The 19,599-nt window shown below is 44.1% G+C and overlaps 1 protein-coding gene across 11 annotated transcripts in view; it reads left to right on the top strand.

Annotated features, from left to right (window-relative positions):
- LOC128690789 (phospholipase DDHD2) overlaps window positions 1-19,599 on the top strand; it is a 247,367-nt gene that overhangs the window by 188,108 nt on the left and 39,660 nt on the right. For all 11 annotated transcript variants that reach the window (XM_070088148.1, XM_070088146.1, XM_070088144.1 and 8 more), the window contains one exon: window positions 11,419-11,613. In XM_070088148.1, coding sequence (XP_069944249.1) covers window positions 11,419-11,613 — 195 coding nt within the window. The remainder of the gene's footprint in view (window positions 1-11,418; window positions 11,614-19,599) is intronic.

Raw genomic sequence — 19,599 nt, 5'->3', positions numbered from 1 at the left:
ACACACACACACACACACACACACACACACACACACACACACACACACACACACATCACACACATATACACACACATATACACACACACACACACACACACACACACACACACACACACACACACACACACACACACACACACACACACACACACACACACAGGGAGGGAATATACCAACAAGTGTTGGATGACATACGAACAACTGAGGAGGAGGTAAAGAAGCTCTTAAGTGACCTTGACACCTCAAAGGCGATGGGACCGGACAGCATCTCCCCATGGGTCCTTAGAGAAGGAGCAGAGATGCTGTGTGTGCCTCTAACCACAATCTTCAACACATCCCTTGAAACTGGGCAACTACCTGAGAAATGGAAGACAGCTAATGTAGTCCCCATATTTAAGAAAGGAAACAGAAACGAGGCACTAAACTACAGACCTGTGTCTCTGACATGTATTGTGTGCAAAGTCATGGAGAAGATTATCAGGAGGAGAGTGGTCGAACACCTGGAAAGGAACAAGATTATAAATGAAAACCAGCATGGGTTCATGGAAGGCAAATCTTGTATCACAAACCTCCTGGAGTTTTATGACAAGGTAAAAGAAGTAAGACACGAGAGAGAGAGGGTTGGGTAGATTGCGTTTTCCTAGACTGCAGGAAGGCCTTTGACACAGTTCCCCACAAGAGATTAGTGCAGAAGCTGGAGGATCAGGCACACGTAAAAGGAAGGGCACTGCAATGGATAAGGGAATACCTGACAGGGAGGCAGCAACGAGTCATAGTACGTGAAGAGGTATCACAGTGGGCGCCTGTTACGAGCGGGGTCCCACAGGGGTCAGTTCTAGGACCAGTGCTATTTTTGATATATGTGAACGACATGATGGAAGGAATAGACTCTGAAGTGTCCCTGTTCGCAGATGACGTGAAGTTGATGAGAAGAATTAAATCGGACGAGGATGAGGCAGGACTGCAAAGAGACCTGGAGAGGCTGGACATGTGGTCCAGTAACTGGCTTCTCGAATTCAATCCAGCCAAATGCAAAGTCATGAAGATTGGGGAGGGGCAAAGAAGACCGCAGACAGAGTATAGGCTAGGTGGACAAAGACTACAGACCTCACTCAGGGAGAAAGACCTTGGGGTGACCATAACACCGAGCACATCACCGGAGGCACACATCAACCAAATAACCGCTGCAGCATACGGGCGCCTGGCAAACCTGAGAATAGCGTTCCGATACCTTGATAAGGAATCATTCAAGACACTGTACACTGTGTATGTTAGGCCCATTCTGGAGTATGCAGCACCAGTCTGGAACCCACACCTGGTCAAGCACGTCAAGAAGTTAGAGAAAGTACAAAAGTTTGCAACAAGGCTAGTCCCAGAGCTCAAGGGAATGTCGTACGAGGAAAGGTTAAGGGAAATCGGACTGACGACACTGGAGGACAGAAGGGTCAGGGGAGACATGATAACGACATACAAGATACTGCGGGGAATAGACAAGGTGGACAGAGATAGGATGTTCCAGTGAGGGGACACAGGGACAAGGGGTCACAACTGGAAGCTGAAGACTCAGACGAGTCACAGGGACGTTAGGAAGTATTTCTTCAGTCATAGAGTTGTCAGCAAGTGGAATAGCCTAGCAAGTGAAGTAGTGGAGGCAGGAACCATACATAGTTTTAAGAAGAGGTATGACAAAGCTCAGGAAGCAGAGAGAGAGAGGATCCAGTAGCGATCAGTGAAGAGGCGGGGCCAGGAGCTGAGTCTCGACCCCTGCAACCACAATTAGGTGAATTAGGTGAGTACACACACAGGTGAGCAAGTATTGCTCACCTGTTGAGGTTGCATTTTGCAAGGTTGAGTCTGGTCCTGCATCACTGTTAGATACTGGTCACTCACTCCTGCAAGCCATTACCAGAATTAGAGTAGAAATAGCATAGACGAGAGTGCAAGGAGTAAAGCGGTAGTAAGGGATAACGTCAGACACTTAAGCTGAGACAAGCTAAATTTTACAACCTAGCTACTTTCTGAATTTTAGAAGTAGAATCGATAAGTGTTACAAGTATTGGTAAGCTTAGAATTACTGGCATCTACCGGTATCTATTAGCAGTATGAATACTTAGAAGTTGGGGCATGCACGTGCGCGCGCACACACACACACAAAACACACACACACACACACACACAAAACACACACACACACACACGCACACACACACACTCACACACACACACATACACACACACACACACACATACACACACACACACACACACACACACACACACACACACACACACACACACACACACACACACACACACACACACAGGTGACAAATTTTCAGAGAATTGGGTGGTTTGCGAGTGGAAGGATACGGCCTGTCAGAGTAACTTTCAAGGAAGAATCAGTTCGAACCAGGATTCTGCAAGAGAAAGCAAGACTGAGGGACAAAGAGGGGTACCAGAGAGTATACCTCGACCGCGACAGAACACAAGAAGAAAGGACTACACTGAAAGAGAGGGTACAGAGATGCAAGGAGGAACGAGAAGCAGTGAAAATGAGCAGGACCCAGACACAGGAGGAAGGGCAAACACACCCCACAGAATCTCCCACCAAAAGACTCCACCCGCGACATTCCCAACGCAACTGAGCAACCTATACTACAACCCACTCACTGTTCCCTCTGCCACCAACCCCCATATCACAAACCTCACCCCAACAGCTGTCCCTTATGGGCATTCTGACCCCACCCCCATCAACACAAACCCCACCTACACCACAGCCCCATATAGGCCCCCACCAAGGCTCTCGCTCCCCCAACCCCAATATACTTGCATGACCACAATGATAGAAAAGAAACTAAAGGTTTGGTACACAAACGCGGATGGAATAACGAATAAACATGAGGAGTGGAATGAAAGAATCAGTGAAAAATCCCCAGACATCATAGCAGTCACAGAAACAAAACTCGCTGAGACAATAACAGACACAATCTTCCCAACAGGATATCAGATCCTGAGGAAAGATAGAAGGAGTAGAGGGGGAGGAGGGGTTGCACTGCTCATAAAACACCAATGGGGATTTGAGGAAATGGAAGGCATGGACATGATTGGAGAAAGAGACTACATTGTAGGTACAATTCAGTCCGGAGAACATAAAGTAGTCATTGGAGTGATGTATAACCCACCACAGAACTGCAGGAGGCCAAGAGAGGAGTACGAAGAAAACAACAGGGTGATGGTGGACACACTGGCTGAGGTGGCAAGAAGAGCTCACTCGAGCAGAGCAAAGTTACTGGTAATGGGCGATTTCAACCACAGGGAGATCGACTGGGAAAACCTGGAGCCACATGGGGGTCCCGAAACATGGAGAGCCAAGATGATGGATGTGGTACTTGAAAACCTCATGCATCAACATGTCAGGGACACAACCAGAGAGAGAGGGGAGGATGAGCCAGCAAGACTGGATCTTGTGTTCACCCTGAGCAGTTCAGACATTGAGGACATCACTTACGAGAGGCCCCTCGGAGCTAGCGATCATGTGGTTCTGAGTTTTGACTATATAGTAGAGTTACAAGTGGAGAAGGTAACAGGAACTGAAGGGGACAGGCCAAACTATAAAAGGGGGGACTACACAGGTATGAGAAACTTCCTGCAGGAGGTTCAGTGAGACAGAGAAATGGTAGGAAAATCAGTAAACGAGATGATGGAATATGTGGCAACAAAGTGCAAGGAGGCAGAGGAAAGTTTTGTTCCCAAGGGAAACAGAAATAATAGGAAGACCAAAACGAGTCCTTGGTTTACCCGAAGGTGTAGGGAGGCAAAAACTAAGTGCAACAGAGAATGGAAAAGGTACAGGAGGCATAGGACCCAGGAAAACAAGGAGATTAGTAGAAGAGCCAGAGACGAGTATGCGCAGATAAGGAGGGAGGCCCAGCGACAGTATGAAAACGACATAGCATCGAAAGTCAAATCTGACCTGAAACTGCTGTATAGCCACATTAGGAGGAAGACAACAGTCAAGGACCAGGTGATAAGGCTGAGGAAAGAAGGTGGAGAACTCACAAGAAACGATCAAGAGGTATGTGAGGAGCTCAACACGAGATTTAAGGAAGTATTTACAGTAGAGACAGGAAGGACTCTGGGGGGACAGACCAGATGGGGACACCAACAAGGAATACACCAACAAGTGTTGGACGACATACATACAGATGAGGAGGAGGTGAAGAAACTGCTAAGGGACATCGATACCTCAAAGGCAATGGGACCGGACAACATCTCTCCGTGGGTCCTTAGAGAGGGAGCAGATATGTTGTGCGTACCACTTACCACAATCTTCAACACATCCCTGGAAACTGGTCAACTACCTGAGGTATGGAAGACGGCAAATGTAGTTCCCATTTTCAAAAAAGGAGACAGAAAAGAGGCACTAAACTATAGACCTGTGTCATTGACGTGTATAGTATGCAAAATTATGGAGAAGATTATCAGGAGGAGAGTGGTGGAGCACCTGGAACGGAACAGGAGTATAAATGCCAACCAGCACGGATTCACGGAAGGCAAATCCTGTGTCACAAACCTTCTGGAGTTTTATGATAAAATAACAGAAGTAAGACAAGAGAGAGAGGGGTGGGTTGATTGCATCTTCTTGGACTGCAAGAAGGCCTTTGACACAGTTCCTCACAAGAGATTAGTGCAGAAGCTAGAGCATCAGGCGCATATAACAGGAAGGGCACTGCAATGGATCAGAGAATACCTGACAGGGAGGCAACAACGAGTCATGGTACGTAATGATGTATCACAGTGGGCACCTGTGACGAGCGGGGTCCCACAGGGGTCGGTCCTAGGACCAGTGCTATTTTTGGTATATGTGAACGACATGACGGAAGGGTTAGACTCAGAAGTGTCCCTGTTTGCAGATGATGTGAAGTTAATGAGGAGAATTAAATCTGATGAGGACCAGGCAGGACTTCAAAGAGACCTGGACAGACTGGACACCTGGTCCAGCAAATGGCTTCTCGAATTTAATCCTGCCAAATGCAAAGTCATGAAGATAGGGGAAGGGCACAGAAGACCACAGACAGAGTATAGGCTAGGTGGCCAAAGACTGCAAACCTCACTCAAGGAGAAAGATCTTGGGGTGAGTATAACACCGAGCATGTCTCCGGAAGCACACATCAATCAGATAACTGCTGCAGCATATGGGCGCCTGGCAAACCTGAGAACAGCATTCCGATACCTTAGTAAGGAATCATTCAAGACACTGTACACCGTGTATGTCAGGCCCATACTGGAGTATGCAGCACCTGTTTGGAACCCGCACTTGATAAAGCACGTCAAGAAACTAGAGAAAGTACAAAGGTTTGCAACAAGGTTAGTTCCAGAGCTAAGGGGAATGTCCTATGAAGAAAGATTAAGGGAAATCGGCCTGACGACACTGGAGGACAGGAGGGTCAGGGGAGACATGATAACGACATGTAAAATACTGCGTGGAATAGACAAGGTGGACAAGGACAGGATGTTCCAGGGAGGGGACACAGAAACAAGAGGCCACAATTGGAAGTTGAAGACACAAATGAGTCAGAGAGGTAGTAGGAAGTATTTCTTCAGTCATAGAGTTGTAAGGCAGTGGAATAGCCTAGAAAATGACGTAGTGGAGGCAGGAACCATACACAGTTTTAAGACGAGGTTTGATAAAGCTCATGGAGCGGGGAGAGAGAGGGCCTAGTAGCAACCGGTGAAGAGGCGGGGCCAGGAGCTAGGACTCGACCCCTGCAACCACAAATAGGTGAGTACAAATAAGTGAGTACACATACACACACACACACATACACACACACACACACACACACACACACACACACACACACACACACACACACACACACACACACACACACACATACACATACACACACACACACACACACACACACACACACACACACACACACACACACATGCACACACACATACACACACACATACACACACACACACACACACACATACACACACACATACACACACATACACACACACACACATACGCACACACTGAGCTATAGAATCCCACAGTATGCCACCAGGTCTCACACCCTCACAGGCCCCCCAAACCACAGTGTTGGAAAGGAAACTGAAGGTATGGTACACAAACGCTGATGGAATAACAAATAAGTGGGAGGAGTGGCATGAAAGAGTCAAAGAAGCATCACCGGACATCATAGCTCTCACAGAAACCAAGCTTACAGGTATGATAACAGATGCCATCTTTCCAACGGGATACCAAATCCTGAGGAAAGACAGAGGGAACAGGGGGGGTGGAGGAGTGGCGTTGCTGATCAAAAATCGCTGGAATTTCGATGAGCTGGAGAGAGGAGACAGCGGAGAAGAAAGTGATTACATAGTGGGAACGCTTCACTCTGGAGGTCCCAAGGTGGTAATAGCAGTGATGTATAACCCACCACAGAACAGCAGGAGGCCAAGGCAAGAGTACGACGAGAGCAATAGAGCGATGGTTGACACACTGGCTAGAGTGGCCAGAAGAGCTCATGCATGCAGGGCAAAGCTCCTGATCATGGGTGACTTTAACCACAAGGAGATCGATTGGGAGAACTTGGACCCACATGGGGGCCAAGATACATGGAGGGCTAAGATGATGGAGGTGGTACTGGAAAACTTCATGTGCCAACACGTAAGGGACACTACAAGAGAGAGAGGAGAGGATGAACCAGCAAGGCTGGACTTAGTATTCACCTTGAGTAGTGCAGATATCGAGGACATCACATATGAAAGACACCTTGGGGCCAGTGACCATGTGGTTTTAAGCTTCGAATACACAGTAGAGCTACAAGTGGAGGGAGAAGCAGGAAGGCCAGGACGAATGAAGCCAAACTACAAGAAAGGGGACTACACAGGAATGAGGAACTACCTGAACGGGGTTCAGTGGGACAGAGAACTGGCAGGGAAGCCAGTTAATGAGATGATGGAATATGTAGCAACAAAATGCAAGGAGGCTGAGGAGAGGTTTGTACCCAAGGGTAACAGGAATAATGAAAAAGCCAGGATGAGCCCATGGTTTACCCAAAGGTGCAGGGAGGCAAAAACCACGTGTACTAGGGAATGGAAGAAATATAGAAGGCAAAGGACCCAGGAGAATAAGGAGAACAGTCGTAGAGCCAGAAACGAATATGCACAGATAAGAAGGGAGGCCCAAAGACAATATGAAAATGACATAGCAGCGAAAGCCAAATCTGACCCGAAACTGTTGTACAGCCACATCAGGAGGAAAACAACAGTCAAGGACCAGGTAATCAGGCTAAGGAAGGAAGGAGGAGAGACAACAAGAAATGACCGTGAAGTATGTGAAGAACTCAACAAGAGATTCAAAGAAGTGTTCACAGAGGAGACAGAAGGGACTCCAGAAAGACGGAGAGGTGAGGCACACCACCAAGTGCTGGACACAGTGCACACAACCGAGGAAGAAGTGAAGAGGCTTCTGAGTGAGCTAGATGCCTCAAAGGCAATGGGGCCAGATAACATCTCCCCATGGGTATTGAGAGAGGGAGCAGAGGCGCTATGTGTACCCCTAACAACAATATTCAATACATCTATCGAAACAGGGAGATTGCCTGAGGCATGGAAGACAGCAAATGTAGTCCCAATCTTTAAAAAAGGAGACAGACATGAAGCATTAAACTACAGACCAGTGTCACTGACATGTATAGTATGCAAAATCATGGAGAAGATTATCAGGAGAAGAGTGGTGGAACACCTAGAAAGGAATGATCTCATCAACAGCAGCCAACATGGTTTCAGGGATGGGAAATCCTGTGTCACAAACCTACTGGAGTTCTATGACATGGTGACAGCAGTAAGACAAGAGAGAGAGGGGTGGGTGGATTGCATTTTCTTGGACTGCAAGAAGGCGTTTGACACAGTTCCACACAAGAGATTGGTGCAAAAACTGGAGGACCAAGCAGGGATAACAGGGAAGGCACTACAATGGATCAGGGAATACTTGTCAGGAAGACAGCAGCGAGTCATGGTACGTGGCGAGGTGTCAGAGTGGGCACCTGTGACCAGCGGGGTCCCGCAGGGGTCAGTCATAGGACCAGTGCTGTTTCTGGTATTTGTGAACGACATGACGGAAGGAATAGACTCTGAGGTGTCCCTGTTTGCAGATGACGTGAAGTTGATGAGAAGAATTCACTCGATCGAAGACCAGGCAGAACTACAAAGGGATCTGGACAGGCTGCAGACCTGGTCCAGCAATTGGCTCCTGGAGTTCAATCCCACCAAGTGCAAAGTCATGAAGATTGGGGAAGGGCAAAGAAGACCGCAGACGGAGTACAGTCTAGGGGGCCAGAGACTACAAACCTCACTCGAGGAAAAAGATCTTGGGGTGAGTATAACACCAGGCACATCTCCTGAAGTGCACATCAACCAAATAACTGCTGCAGCATGTGGGTACCTAGCAAAAATCAGAACACATTCCGACATCTCAATAAGGAATCATTCAGGACTCTGTACTCTGTGTACGTTAGGCCCATATTGGAATATGTGGCACAAGTCTGGAAGCCACACATAGCCAAGCACGTACAGAAACTAGAGAAAGTGCAAAGGTTTGCAACAAGACTAGTCCCAGAGCTAAGAGGTATGTCCTACGAGGAGAGGTTAAGGGAAATCAACCTGACGACACTGGAGGACAGGAGAGATAGGGGGGACATGATAACGACATACAAAATACTGAGAGGAATTGACAAGGTGGACAAAGACAGGATGTTCCAGAGATTGGACACAGTAACAAGGGGACACAGTTGGAAGTTGAAGACACAGATGAATCGCAGGTATGTTAGGAAGTATTTCTTCAGCCACAGAGTAGTCAGTAAGTGGAATAGTTTGGGAAGCGATGTAGTGGAGGCAGGATCCATACATAGCTTTAAGCAGAGGTATGATAAAGCTCACGGCTCAGGGAGAGTGACCTAGTAGCGATCAGTGAAGAGGCGGGGCCAGGAGCTCGGACTCGACCCCCGCAACCTCAACTAGGTGAGTACAACTAGGCGAGTACACGCACGCACACAAAAAATGAAACTCATTCACCATCATCACCATGTAGATGACCCTCTGAACCTTAACCTTCAGAAGGCAGGCACTGTACTTTCCACATCCAGGACTTCAGTCCAGCTAGCTGGTTTTTCTGAATCCCTTCATAAATGTTATCTTCCTCGCATTCCCACAGAACATTGTCATAAAATTCACTTACGTTCGCTCATTCTGATCTAACCTGTTGGATGTTAGCCACTAGCACTCAAAATCTTCTTGAATCCCTTTCCAACATAGCCTGGGTTAACCCCTATCCTTCGTACCTTGCACTCCAGTTTTATGTACCCTCTTAGTCATCCTAATTTGCTCCAGCATCTCTAAATACCCAAACCACATTTATAACCCCTCGTCAGCCCACTGAATTATACTTTTGGTAACCTCCAAATCGTGAAGAATTGAAAGGCACAATTCCATTACTGGAACATTTCACAAATAACTCTCATGCAGGAGACTGAAATTTATGAAGATGTTTCAGTCTAGTTGCTAGTTAATGGTCCAGGTAGGACCAAAATGTCTTAAGTTTCTTTTTTCTATGTTCAAGTTATTTGTGTATTGTTCCAGTCACGGTATTGTGCCTTTTTATTCTTTCACATAGATTTTTTTATTGCCTCCATCATCATGTTCTTTTGAGAGTTCACTTTTAATTTCCTTTTTTTATGTATCATAAATTCCTCCACCAATCTTTGCAACTTTCTTCAGAATCTCCCAAAAGTACTTTGTATCACAATTTTTTTATTTCAACAAATCGGCCGTCTCCCACCAAGGCAAGGTGACCCAAAAAGAAAGAAAATACTTTCATCATCATTCAACACTTTCACCTCACTCGCACACAATCACTGTCTTTGCAGAGGCACTCAGATGCGACAATTTAGAAGTCACTCCAAACTGTCAGTATCCCAAACCCCTCCTATAAAGTGCAGGCATTGTGCTTCCTATTTCTAGGACTCAAGTCTGGCTAACCGGTTTCCCTAAATCCCTTTACTAAATATTACCCTGCATGCACACCAACAGCTCGTCAGGCCCCAAAAAAACATTTGTCTCCATTCACTCCTATCTAACACGTTCATACACACTTACTGGAAGTCCAAGCCCCTCACCCACAAAACCTCCTTTACCCCTTCCCTCCAACCTTTTCAAGGACAACCCCTATCCCTCCTTGCTACCCTTACAGATTTATATGCTCTCCATGTCATTCTGCTTTGATCCATTCTCTGTAAATGACCAAACCACCTCAACAACCCCTCTTCAGTCCTCTGACTAATACTTTTAGTAACTCCACACCTCCTCCTAATTTCCACACTCCAAATTCTCTGCATAATATTTACACCACACATTTCTCTTAGACAGGACATCTCCACTGCCTCCAGCCACCTCCTTGCTGCAGCATTTACAACCCAAGCTTCACACCCATATAAGAGTGTTGGTACCACTGTTCTTTCATACACTCCCTTCTTTGCCTCCATATATACCTCCACAGATACCTCAATGCACCACTCACCTTTTTTCCTTCATTAGTTCTATGGTTAACCTCATCCTTCATAAGCCCATTCACTGACAAGTCAACTCCCAAATTTGTATCACAGCTATCCTCTTTTAATCCCACACCTCTCTCCAGCACCCTAGTGTTCACTTCTTTTAAATTTCATCATTAAATATGTTAAACCTCCTTAGTGACATCATATATCCCTGTCTAAGTCCTGCTTTTACTGGAAAATAATCCCGTTCTCTTCTATATACTCTATACTGAGTCTCACTACCCACATTAAAAACCTTTACTGCTTTCAGTAACTGATTACCTACTCTAAACAAATGCATCATTTACCACATTGCTTCCCTCTCCACCTTATCATATGCCTGGGATTATCATAGCTTCTCTTAATGTTGTGATAGAAAGAGCTTTTACATCTTTGCCTGGCTACATTTTTCAGTGAATCCGAAGCTAAAGGGTTGTGATTAAATCGGTTACCAGCTTCATCTGTCTTATATAATTTTTGTACCTCTCGATGTAGTTGGATAATCATGCTATTAATTGTCATCATAGAGACTGGTATCAGTTTATGACCTTAGTGGACTGACAGTTGCCTATCTAGCTCTTCCTGTAACCGTAGAAAAATGACAAGGTTGAGATTGTGTTCATTTTTATGATTTTATTTGGTGGAATAGTGATGTTTATACACTTGTCAAAACAGTTATTGAATGAATAATGGTGAATGTGTTTCAATAATTTGGTAATTCACCCCTGATGGGAAATGGCAAATATGTTAAACACACATTTGTAATTTTAATTAATATTAGATTATTGCAATATTTCCACAGCAATGTTCATTACTGTTCGAGGTATAGACACCATAGGACCTGATTTCCAACTACCCACATGCAAGAGAGTCTTCAATATCTTCCATCCATTTGACCCTGTGGCATATCGCCTGGAGACACTGATTGACCCGAGCCTCACAGAGGTTCGGCCAGTGCTGGTACCCCATCACAAGGGAAGGAAGCGCATGCATCTTGGTAAGTCACTCCTTCAAAATTCTGTCATTCCTGCCCCTGTTTGGGAAGGAGGTGGTGTGACAAATTTCATCTCATCACCAACCCAGTTTAACACTTTGGGGGTTTCGGACATATAGTGGACCCCCGCATACCTTTGGCATCACATAACGTTAAATCCACATACCGATACATTTTATCGCTAAGATTTTGCCTCGCATACCGCTAAAAAACCCGCTCAACACTATTCGTCCAAGACGCGTCTAATGTGCGGCCTGAGCCAGCCTCACATGTTCCGCCGGTGGCATTGTTTACAAGCCAGCCTCCGCGGTAACATCCAAGCATACAATCGTAACATTTTGTATTATTACAGTGTTTTTGGTGATTTTATCTGCAAAATAAGTGACCATGGGCCCCAAGAAAGCTTCTAGTGCCAACCCTGTGGTAAAAAGGGTGAGAAATATTATCGAAATACAGTGGACCCCCGCATACCGTTGGCATCACATAACGTTTAATCCACATACCGCTCGCTTTTATCGCAAAAATTTTGCTTTGCATACCACTCAAAAACCCGCTCACCGCTGTTCGTCCGAGACGCGTCCAATGTGTGGCCTGAGCCACGCTCACATGTTCCGCTGGTGGCATTGTTTACCAGCCAGCCTCCGCGGTAACATCCAAGCATACAATCGGAACATTTCGTGTTATTACAGTGTTTTTGGTGATTTTATCTGCAAAATAAGTGACCATGGGCCCCAAGAAAGCTTCTAGTGCCAACCCAACAGCAATAAGGGCGAGAATTACTATAGAGATGAAGAAAAAGATCATTGATAAGTATGAAAGTGGAGTGCGTGTCTCCGAGCTGGCCAGGTTGTATAATAAACCCCAATCAACCATCGCTACTATTGGTGGTACAGCTGCTGCTGCTGCTGTACCACCGTCAGCTGCTGTGCACTGTCAGCTGCTGCTGCTGCTGTAGCACCGTCAGCTGCTGCTGTACCACCGTCTGCTGCTGCTGTAGCATCGTCTGCTGCTGCTGTAGCATCGTCTGCTGCTGCTGTAGCATCGTCTGCTGCTGCTGTAGCACTGTCAGCTGCTGCTGCTGCTGTAGCATCGTCTGCTGCTGCTGTAGCATCGCCTGCTGCTGCTGTAGCACTGTCAGCTGCTGCTGCTGCTGCTGTAGCATCGTCTGCTGCTGCTGTACCATCGTCTGCTGCTGCTGTAGCACTGTCAGCTGCTGCTGCTGCTGTAGCATTGCTGCTGCTGTAGCATCGTCTGCTGCTGCTGTAGCACTGTCAGCTGCTGCTGCTGCTGCTGTAGCACCGTTGTTGGTGTGGCTTATTGAGAATACCAAGAAACAATTAACCCCAGAGGATTTGCCACCCAGGATAACCCAAAAAAGTCAGTGTCATCGAAGACTGTCTAACTTATTTCCATTGGGGTCCTTAATCTTGTCTCCCAGGATGCAACCCACACCAGTCGACTAACACCCAGGTGAACAGGGAAAATTCTTCATTTAGTAGAGTAGTACATTATTATTTTATTATTATCACACTGGCCGATTCCCACTAGTTTCACCATCATTCGCTCCATCACTGTCTTGCCAGTGCTTTACACTACAGTTTTTAAAGCAACATTAACACCCCTCCTTCAGCAGGCACTGTACTTCCCATCTCCAGGACTCAAGTCCGGCCTGCCGGTTTCCCTGAATCCCTTCATAAATGACTTTGCTCACACTCCAACAGCACGTCAAGTATTAGTCTCCATTCATCGCTCAGTGCCTGCTGGAAGTCCAAGCCCCTCGCACAGGCCGACCCCTACCCCGTTCCTTCCACTACAGATGAACACTCTTGAAGTCATTCTGTTTCGCTCCATTCTCTCTACATGTCCGAACCACCTCAACAACCCTTCCTCAGCCCTCTGGACAACAGTGGTAATCCCGCAAACTTCCAAACTACGAATTCTCTGACACTACATGTCTCCACTGCAGCCTTCTCGCTGCAACATTCATCACCCACGCTTCACACCCATATAAGAGCGTTGGTAAAACTATACTCTCATACATTCCCCTCTTTGCCTCCAAGCAAAGTTCTTTGTCTCCACAGACTCCTAAGTGCACCACTCACTCTTTTTCCCTCATCAATTCTATGATTCACCTCATCTTTCATAGACCCATCCGCTCATCACTCCCAAATATCTGTACGTTCACCTCCTCCATACTCTCTCCCTCCAATCTGATATTCAATCTTTCATCACCTAATCTTTTTGTTATCCTCATAACTTCTCTTTCCTGTAATTTAAACACCCTACCAAATTCATCCACCAATCTCTGCAGCTTCTCTTCAGAGTGTCATCAGCAAAGAGCAGCTGTGACAACTTTTGTGTGTGATTCTTTATCAACTCCACGCCTCTTGCCAAGACCCTCGCAGAGTAGTACATGCACAATATATATTGTGCATGTACTACTCTACTATTGTGCATGTATCCTTCTCTTTGTGTGTAGGAAAATGTATATTTCATGTCTTGCACGGATTAATTTGATTTCCATTATTTCTTATGGGGAAAATTCATTCGCATACCGATTATTTCGCATACCAATGAGCCCTCTTGCACGGATTAAAATCGGTATGCGGGGGTCCACTGTACTGTGGTACCATGGTCAACTGCTGATGCTGCTGCTGCTGTAGCACTGTCAGCTGCTGCTGCTGCTGTAGCACCGTCAGCTGCTGCTGCTGCTGTAGTACCGTCTGCTGCTGCTGTAGCATCGTCTGCTGCTGCTGCTGCTGCTGCTGCTGCACTGTCAGCTGCTGCTGCTGCTGCACTGTCAGCTGCTGCTGCTGCTGCTGTAGCACTGTCAGCTGCTGCTGCTGCTGTAGCACCTTCAGCTGCTGCTGCTGCTGCTGTACCACCGTCAGCTGCTGCTGCTGCTGTAGTACCGTCTGCTGCTGCTGCTGCTGTAGTACCGTCTGCTGCTGCTGTAGCATCGTCTGCTGCTGCTGCTGCTGCTGCACTGTCAGCTGCTGCTGCTGCTGCACTGTCAGCTGCTGCTGCTGCTGTAGCACTGTCTGCTGCTGCTGCACTGTCAGCTGCTGCTGCTGCTGTAGCACTGTCAGCTGCTGCTGTTGCTGCTGTATCACTGTTGTTGGTGTGGCTTATTGAGAATACCAAGAAACAATTAACCCCAGAGGGTTAGCCACCCAGGATAACCCAAAAAAGTCAGTGTCATCGAAGACTGTCTTACGTATTTCCATTGGGGTCCTTAATCTTGTCTCCCAGGATGCAACCCACACCAGTCGACTAACACCCAGGTGAACAGGGAAAAACGCCTGGAACTAGTGCTCTTATTGGTGAATTTAAAGCCAGCAAAGGTTGGTTTGAGAGATTTAAGAATCGTAGTGGCATACACAGTGTGATAAGGCCTGTTCTGGAAGAAAATGCCAAACAGGACCTACAGTATTCAGGAGGAAAAGGCACTCCCAGGACACAGTGTCTCATCAGTCATTGCTGCATCTTCAATAATGGTAAGTGTCATTTATTCTTCATTTAGTAGAGTAGTACATGTACAATATATATTTTGCATGTATCCTTCTCTTTGTGTGTAGGAAAATGTATATTTCATGTGGTAAAATTTTTTTTCATACTTTTGGGTGTCTTGCAAGGATTAATTTGATTTCCATTATTTCTTATGGGGAAAATTCATTCGCATAACGATAATTTCGCATAACAATGAGCTCTCATGAACGGATTAATATCGTTATGCGGGGGTCCACTGTACTAGTACGTCTTACGACCCAGGGTTTTTGACGTACTAGTACGCCTAAATTCTAGCGCCCTGAGATCTAGTGAGAGAAAGCTGGTAGGCCTACATATGTAAGAATGGGTCTATGTGGTCAGTGTGCACAGTATAAAAAAATCCTGCAGCACACAGTGCGTAATGAGAAAAAAAAACTTCAACCGTGTTTTTGGATTAAAACAACGACTTTTCACTGTATTTTCGTATGGTATTTATTGTTGTATTCTAGTTTTCTTGGTTTCATTTTATAGAATGGAAGACATTTTACAGGAATTGAGATGATTTTGACTGATTTTGCAATGAAAAGTACCTTGAAATTGAGCTCAAAGTAGCAGAAATGTTTGATTTTTACCGAAGTTCAAAAGTAAACAAATCATGCCAAGCATCCAATACACATCAACTGGTGAGTCTAATATTCTTTCACAAGTGTGCTGATATTATTTATATAATTTCTACACTAATGCAGTAGTCTGCATAACAGTAAATCTTATTTTTTTTTGTAAGAATAAAAATTCAAAGTGGAAAGCCAAAGAAGTATAAGAGGGGCCTGGGGATGTGACTACCGAACAGAGAACTTGTTATTTTAGTGCCAGGAATATCTTTCTTGTTTATTCTGGACCCTATTCAGAAATTGGCATCTTTTGAAATTTGTGTGAAATTGGCAAAATTGCTAAATTCTGACCACTTTATTGGTTAGTTGAAATCAGTAAATGGCTGGTTTCTTGTACTCATTCGATAGAAAAAAATGGAGTTTTAGCGAAATAGTTATGATTTTTGTCGACTAGTACACTGGAATTGGCCAAAAATAGGGCTCAAAATGGGCAAAATCGCCGATGCTTAAACATCATTGCGACCACTAACTTCGTGAGAGCATAATTTCATAAGTTTTCCATCAAATTTCATACTTTTGGTGTCATTATGATCGGGAAAAGATTCTCAATCTTTTCATAAGAATTTTTTTTTTTTTTTTTAAATTTGGCCGACCCTAAGAACAAGTCTCTGAGAGGACCTGTCGTCCCCCAAAGGGTTAATGAGGGAAAAATTTGTTGTTGAATCCCACTTTATGACAACAATGTGTTGTATGGGATGATAAACTTAGAACTTGTCAAAAAAAAAAAAAAGGTTTGTGAAATGTATTAAAAAAGAGAGAATAATGTATATTACGAAATACAAGAAAAATACTGATAAGACATATATTAGAGCAGACACCAGCTGGTCTAAATTAAGAAGGTGTTGTATATTACTGTTTAATATTTCTGCATAAGTAGGTAGTAGGTTGGTAGACAGCAACCACCCAGGGAGGTAGTACCATCCTGCCAAGTGAGTGTAAAACGAAAGCCTGTAATTGTTTTACATGATGGTAGGACTGCTGGTGTCCTTTTTTCTGTCTCATAAACATGCAAGATTTCAGGTACGTCTTACTACTTCTACTTACACTTAGGTCACACTACACATACATGTACAAGCATATATATATACACACCTCTCTGTGTTTTTCACTACATTCTTTCTAGTTCTTGTTCTTGTTTATTTCCTCTTATCTCCAAGGGAAAGTGGAACAGAATTCTTCCTCCGTATGCCATGCGTGTTGTAAGAGGCGACTAAAGTGCCGAGGGCAAGGGGCTAGTAACCCCTTCTCTTGTATAAATTACTAAATTTAAAAAGAGAAACTTTCGTTTTTCTTTTTGGGCGACGGGATATGGCCATTGTGTTGAAAGAAAGAATATAAACCATCACATGAGTTGCAGATATTCTTAACAGATGTAACTAAATTAATTGTTTCCTGCCTAGCAGTCAGCACAAATTTTTTTTTTTTTATATCTACATCATTCAGGCTGGAATGTGAGGCTATGAAGATAATTTTTATATTCATATTAACAGATGCTCCATCAAGGTTGATATATCCTCTTGCTTCCCTCTATTACCATAGTCAGGGTTAAAATGAGAGGGAACTGGATTTAATGTGAATGTGGTTCCTACTGTGTGTAGCTGGTGTGTCACAGCATTTACTGACATGAATTCAGTATCAGGTCGCTTTATGAAATTATTGTGGTAGTAAATGTCATGGCAACAGAAGTGACTGAGAGTTATGTGGCACTGTAAGAACCACAATTAGCTTTGATGCCAGCAGTAACAACAGCAGTGACTGAGAACTGTGTGGCACTTAACAACCACGAACATCCTTGATTCAATTCAATTCAGTTCAAGTTTATTCTCTATAAGGGTTACAATGTGTGGTTTACAGGTTTTGGGTATTGTGTGGTTTACATGTTATAAAATACTAATTACAGAGGGGACCACTAGGACACCTAGCATGGCTAGGCATTTTGGGCAGACTTAGATTAATTCTTAACATTAAATCCTTACAGATTATGGTATTAAGGCTAAGTGACTACATCATAATTTGTGAGTTTAGCAATGTGAATGTTTTTGTTTTGGCACAATACAAAGTGTCTATATTGGAGTATCATAGGCAAACTTATGACTAGTTAGGATTTATTATTTTAAGATTAAGATTAGTATTTCTGGGTTTATAGTCAGTGGGTGAGTGAGTGTAATTGTGAACCACCAGGTGGTTATCATGTAGTTAGTTCTCGGGGTGTATCAAGGAGATAAGATGTTTTCTAACTGTAGTTTTGAAAGTGATGAATGTGTCTGCAGTTCTAGAGTTTTCAGGTAGGGTGTTCCAGATTTTAGGTCCTTTGAAATACAGTGAAACCTCTACTTGTGAGTTTAATCCGTTCCATGACCTTGCTTGCAACTGGATTTGCTCGTTTGCAGAATCAATTTTCCTCATTTAAATTAATTGAAATGCAATTAATCCATTCCAGTGGAATTCTGTACTTCAATAATTTCGGTAATATCAACTCTACGGCTTATTTATCTATCTCACTCCATCTAATATGACATAATAAACAATATAAATAACATAGAAACCTGATATATACTCTGAAATGAATAAAATATGTCATTCATGTAGTGGTATGGGCGGTGTCGACGGTGGACGAGAGTTTGTCTGGACACTGGGCAAAATTCTTCATGAATAATTTCGCTAATATCATCTATACAGCTTATTTATCTATCACAGTTCATCTAGTATGACATAACAAACAATATGAATAACATAGAAAAAAGATATATACTCTAGAATGAATAAAATATGTCATTCATGTAGTGGTATGGCGGCGTCGGCGGTGGACGAGAGTTTGTCTGGACACTGGGCAAAATTCTTCATGAATAATTTCGCTAATATCATCTATATGGCTTATTTATATATCACAGTTCATCCAATATGACATAACAGACAATATAAATAACATAGAAACACGATATATACTCTAGAATGAATAAAATATATCATTATGTAACAGGTGGAGTCGGCCACAACCGCTCCCTCTTTGTTGTGGTAAACACTGCCATCTAGTGACGGCCTTTTGAAGCCATTTATTATTATAATTATTATATATAGTACATTATTATTATTATATATGTATTATTATTATACATATTATATTATTATTATTATTATTGTATTATACTATTATTATTATTATTATTATTATTATTATTATTATACGTACAGTGGAACCTCAAAAATCAAACGTATCACATATCGAACGTTTCGAAAATAGGACCATTTTTTCGGACAAACTGTGTCCCTATTATTGAACCTGCCCCTATTTTCGGAACGCTGGGTACAGGTCCTGTCTGCCGCCCACCCTGTCCGCATCCCCGCGCAGGCGCTGTGAGCAGTCTAGCTTTGTTTATGCTTGAGTGAACACTAACCTGCTCTCTCATTCACGCATTTTACGATTATTTCGTTGTGTTTAGTGCTTGTGGGACTGTGAAATAAGCTGCCATGGGCCCAAAGAAACTTGCTAGTGGTACCCCTGTGGTAAAGAAAGTGAGAAACACCATAGATGTGAAGAAGGAAATAATACAGAAGTATGAGAGTGGTGTGAGACTTGTTGAGCTTGCCAGGATGTATGGGAAAAGCAAGTCGACCATCGGTTCTTTCCTGTCAAAGAAAGAACAAATCAAGGAAGGTGAAGTTGCAAAAAGTGTTAATATAGGGAGTGGATGAGGTGCCTTCTTCAAAGATTAAGGAGATTTGTGCCAAGTGGAATGATGTCCAAATATTTGTGCAGAAGTACCACCCTGAGCAAGCTGAAACAAGCCATCTTTGCAACAAGTTCAGTGACAGAATCATGTCCCATTTT

The sequence above is a fragment of the Cherax quadricarinatus genome, chromosome 24 (assembly GCF_038502225.1).
Source record: "Cherax quadricarinatus isolate ZL_2023a chromosome 24, ASM3850222v1, whole genome shotgun sequence".
Classification (NCBI taxonomy): Eukaryota; Metazoa; Arthropoda; class Malacostraca; order Decapoda; family Parastacidae; genus Cherax; species Cherax quadricarinatus.
This window is presented reverse-complemented; position numbering and strand designations above follow the sequence as displayed.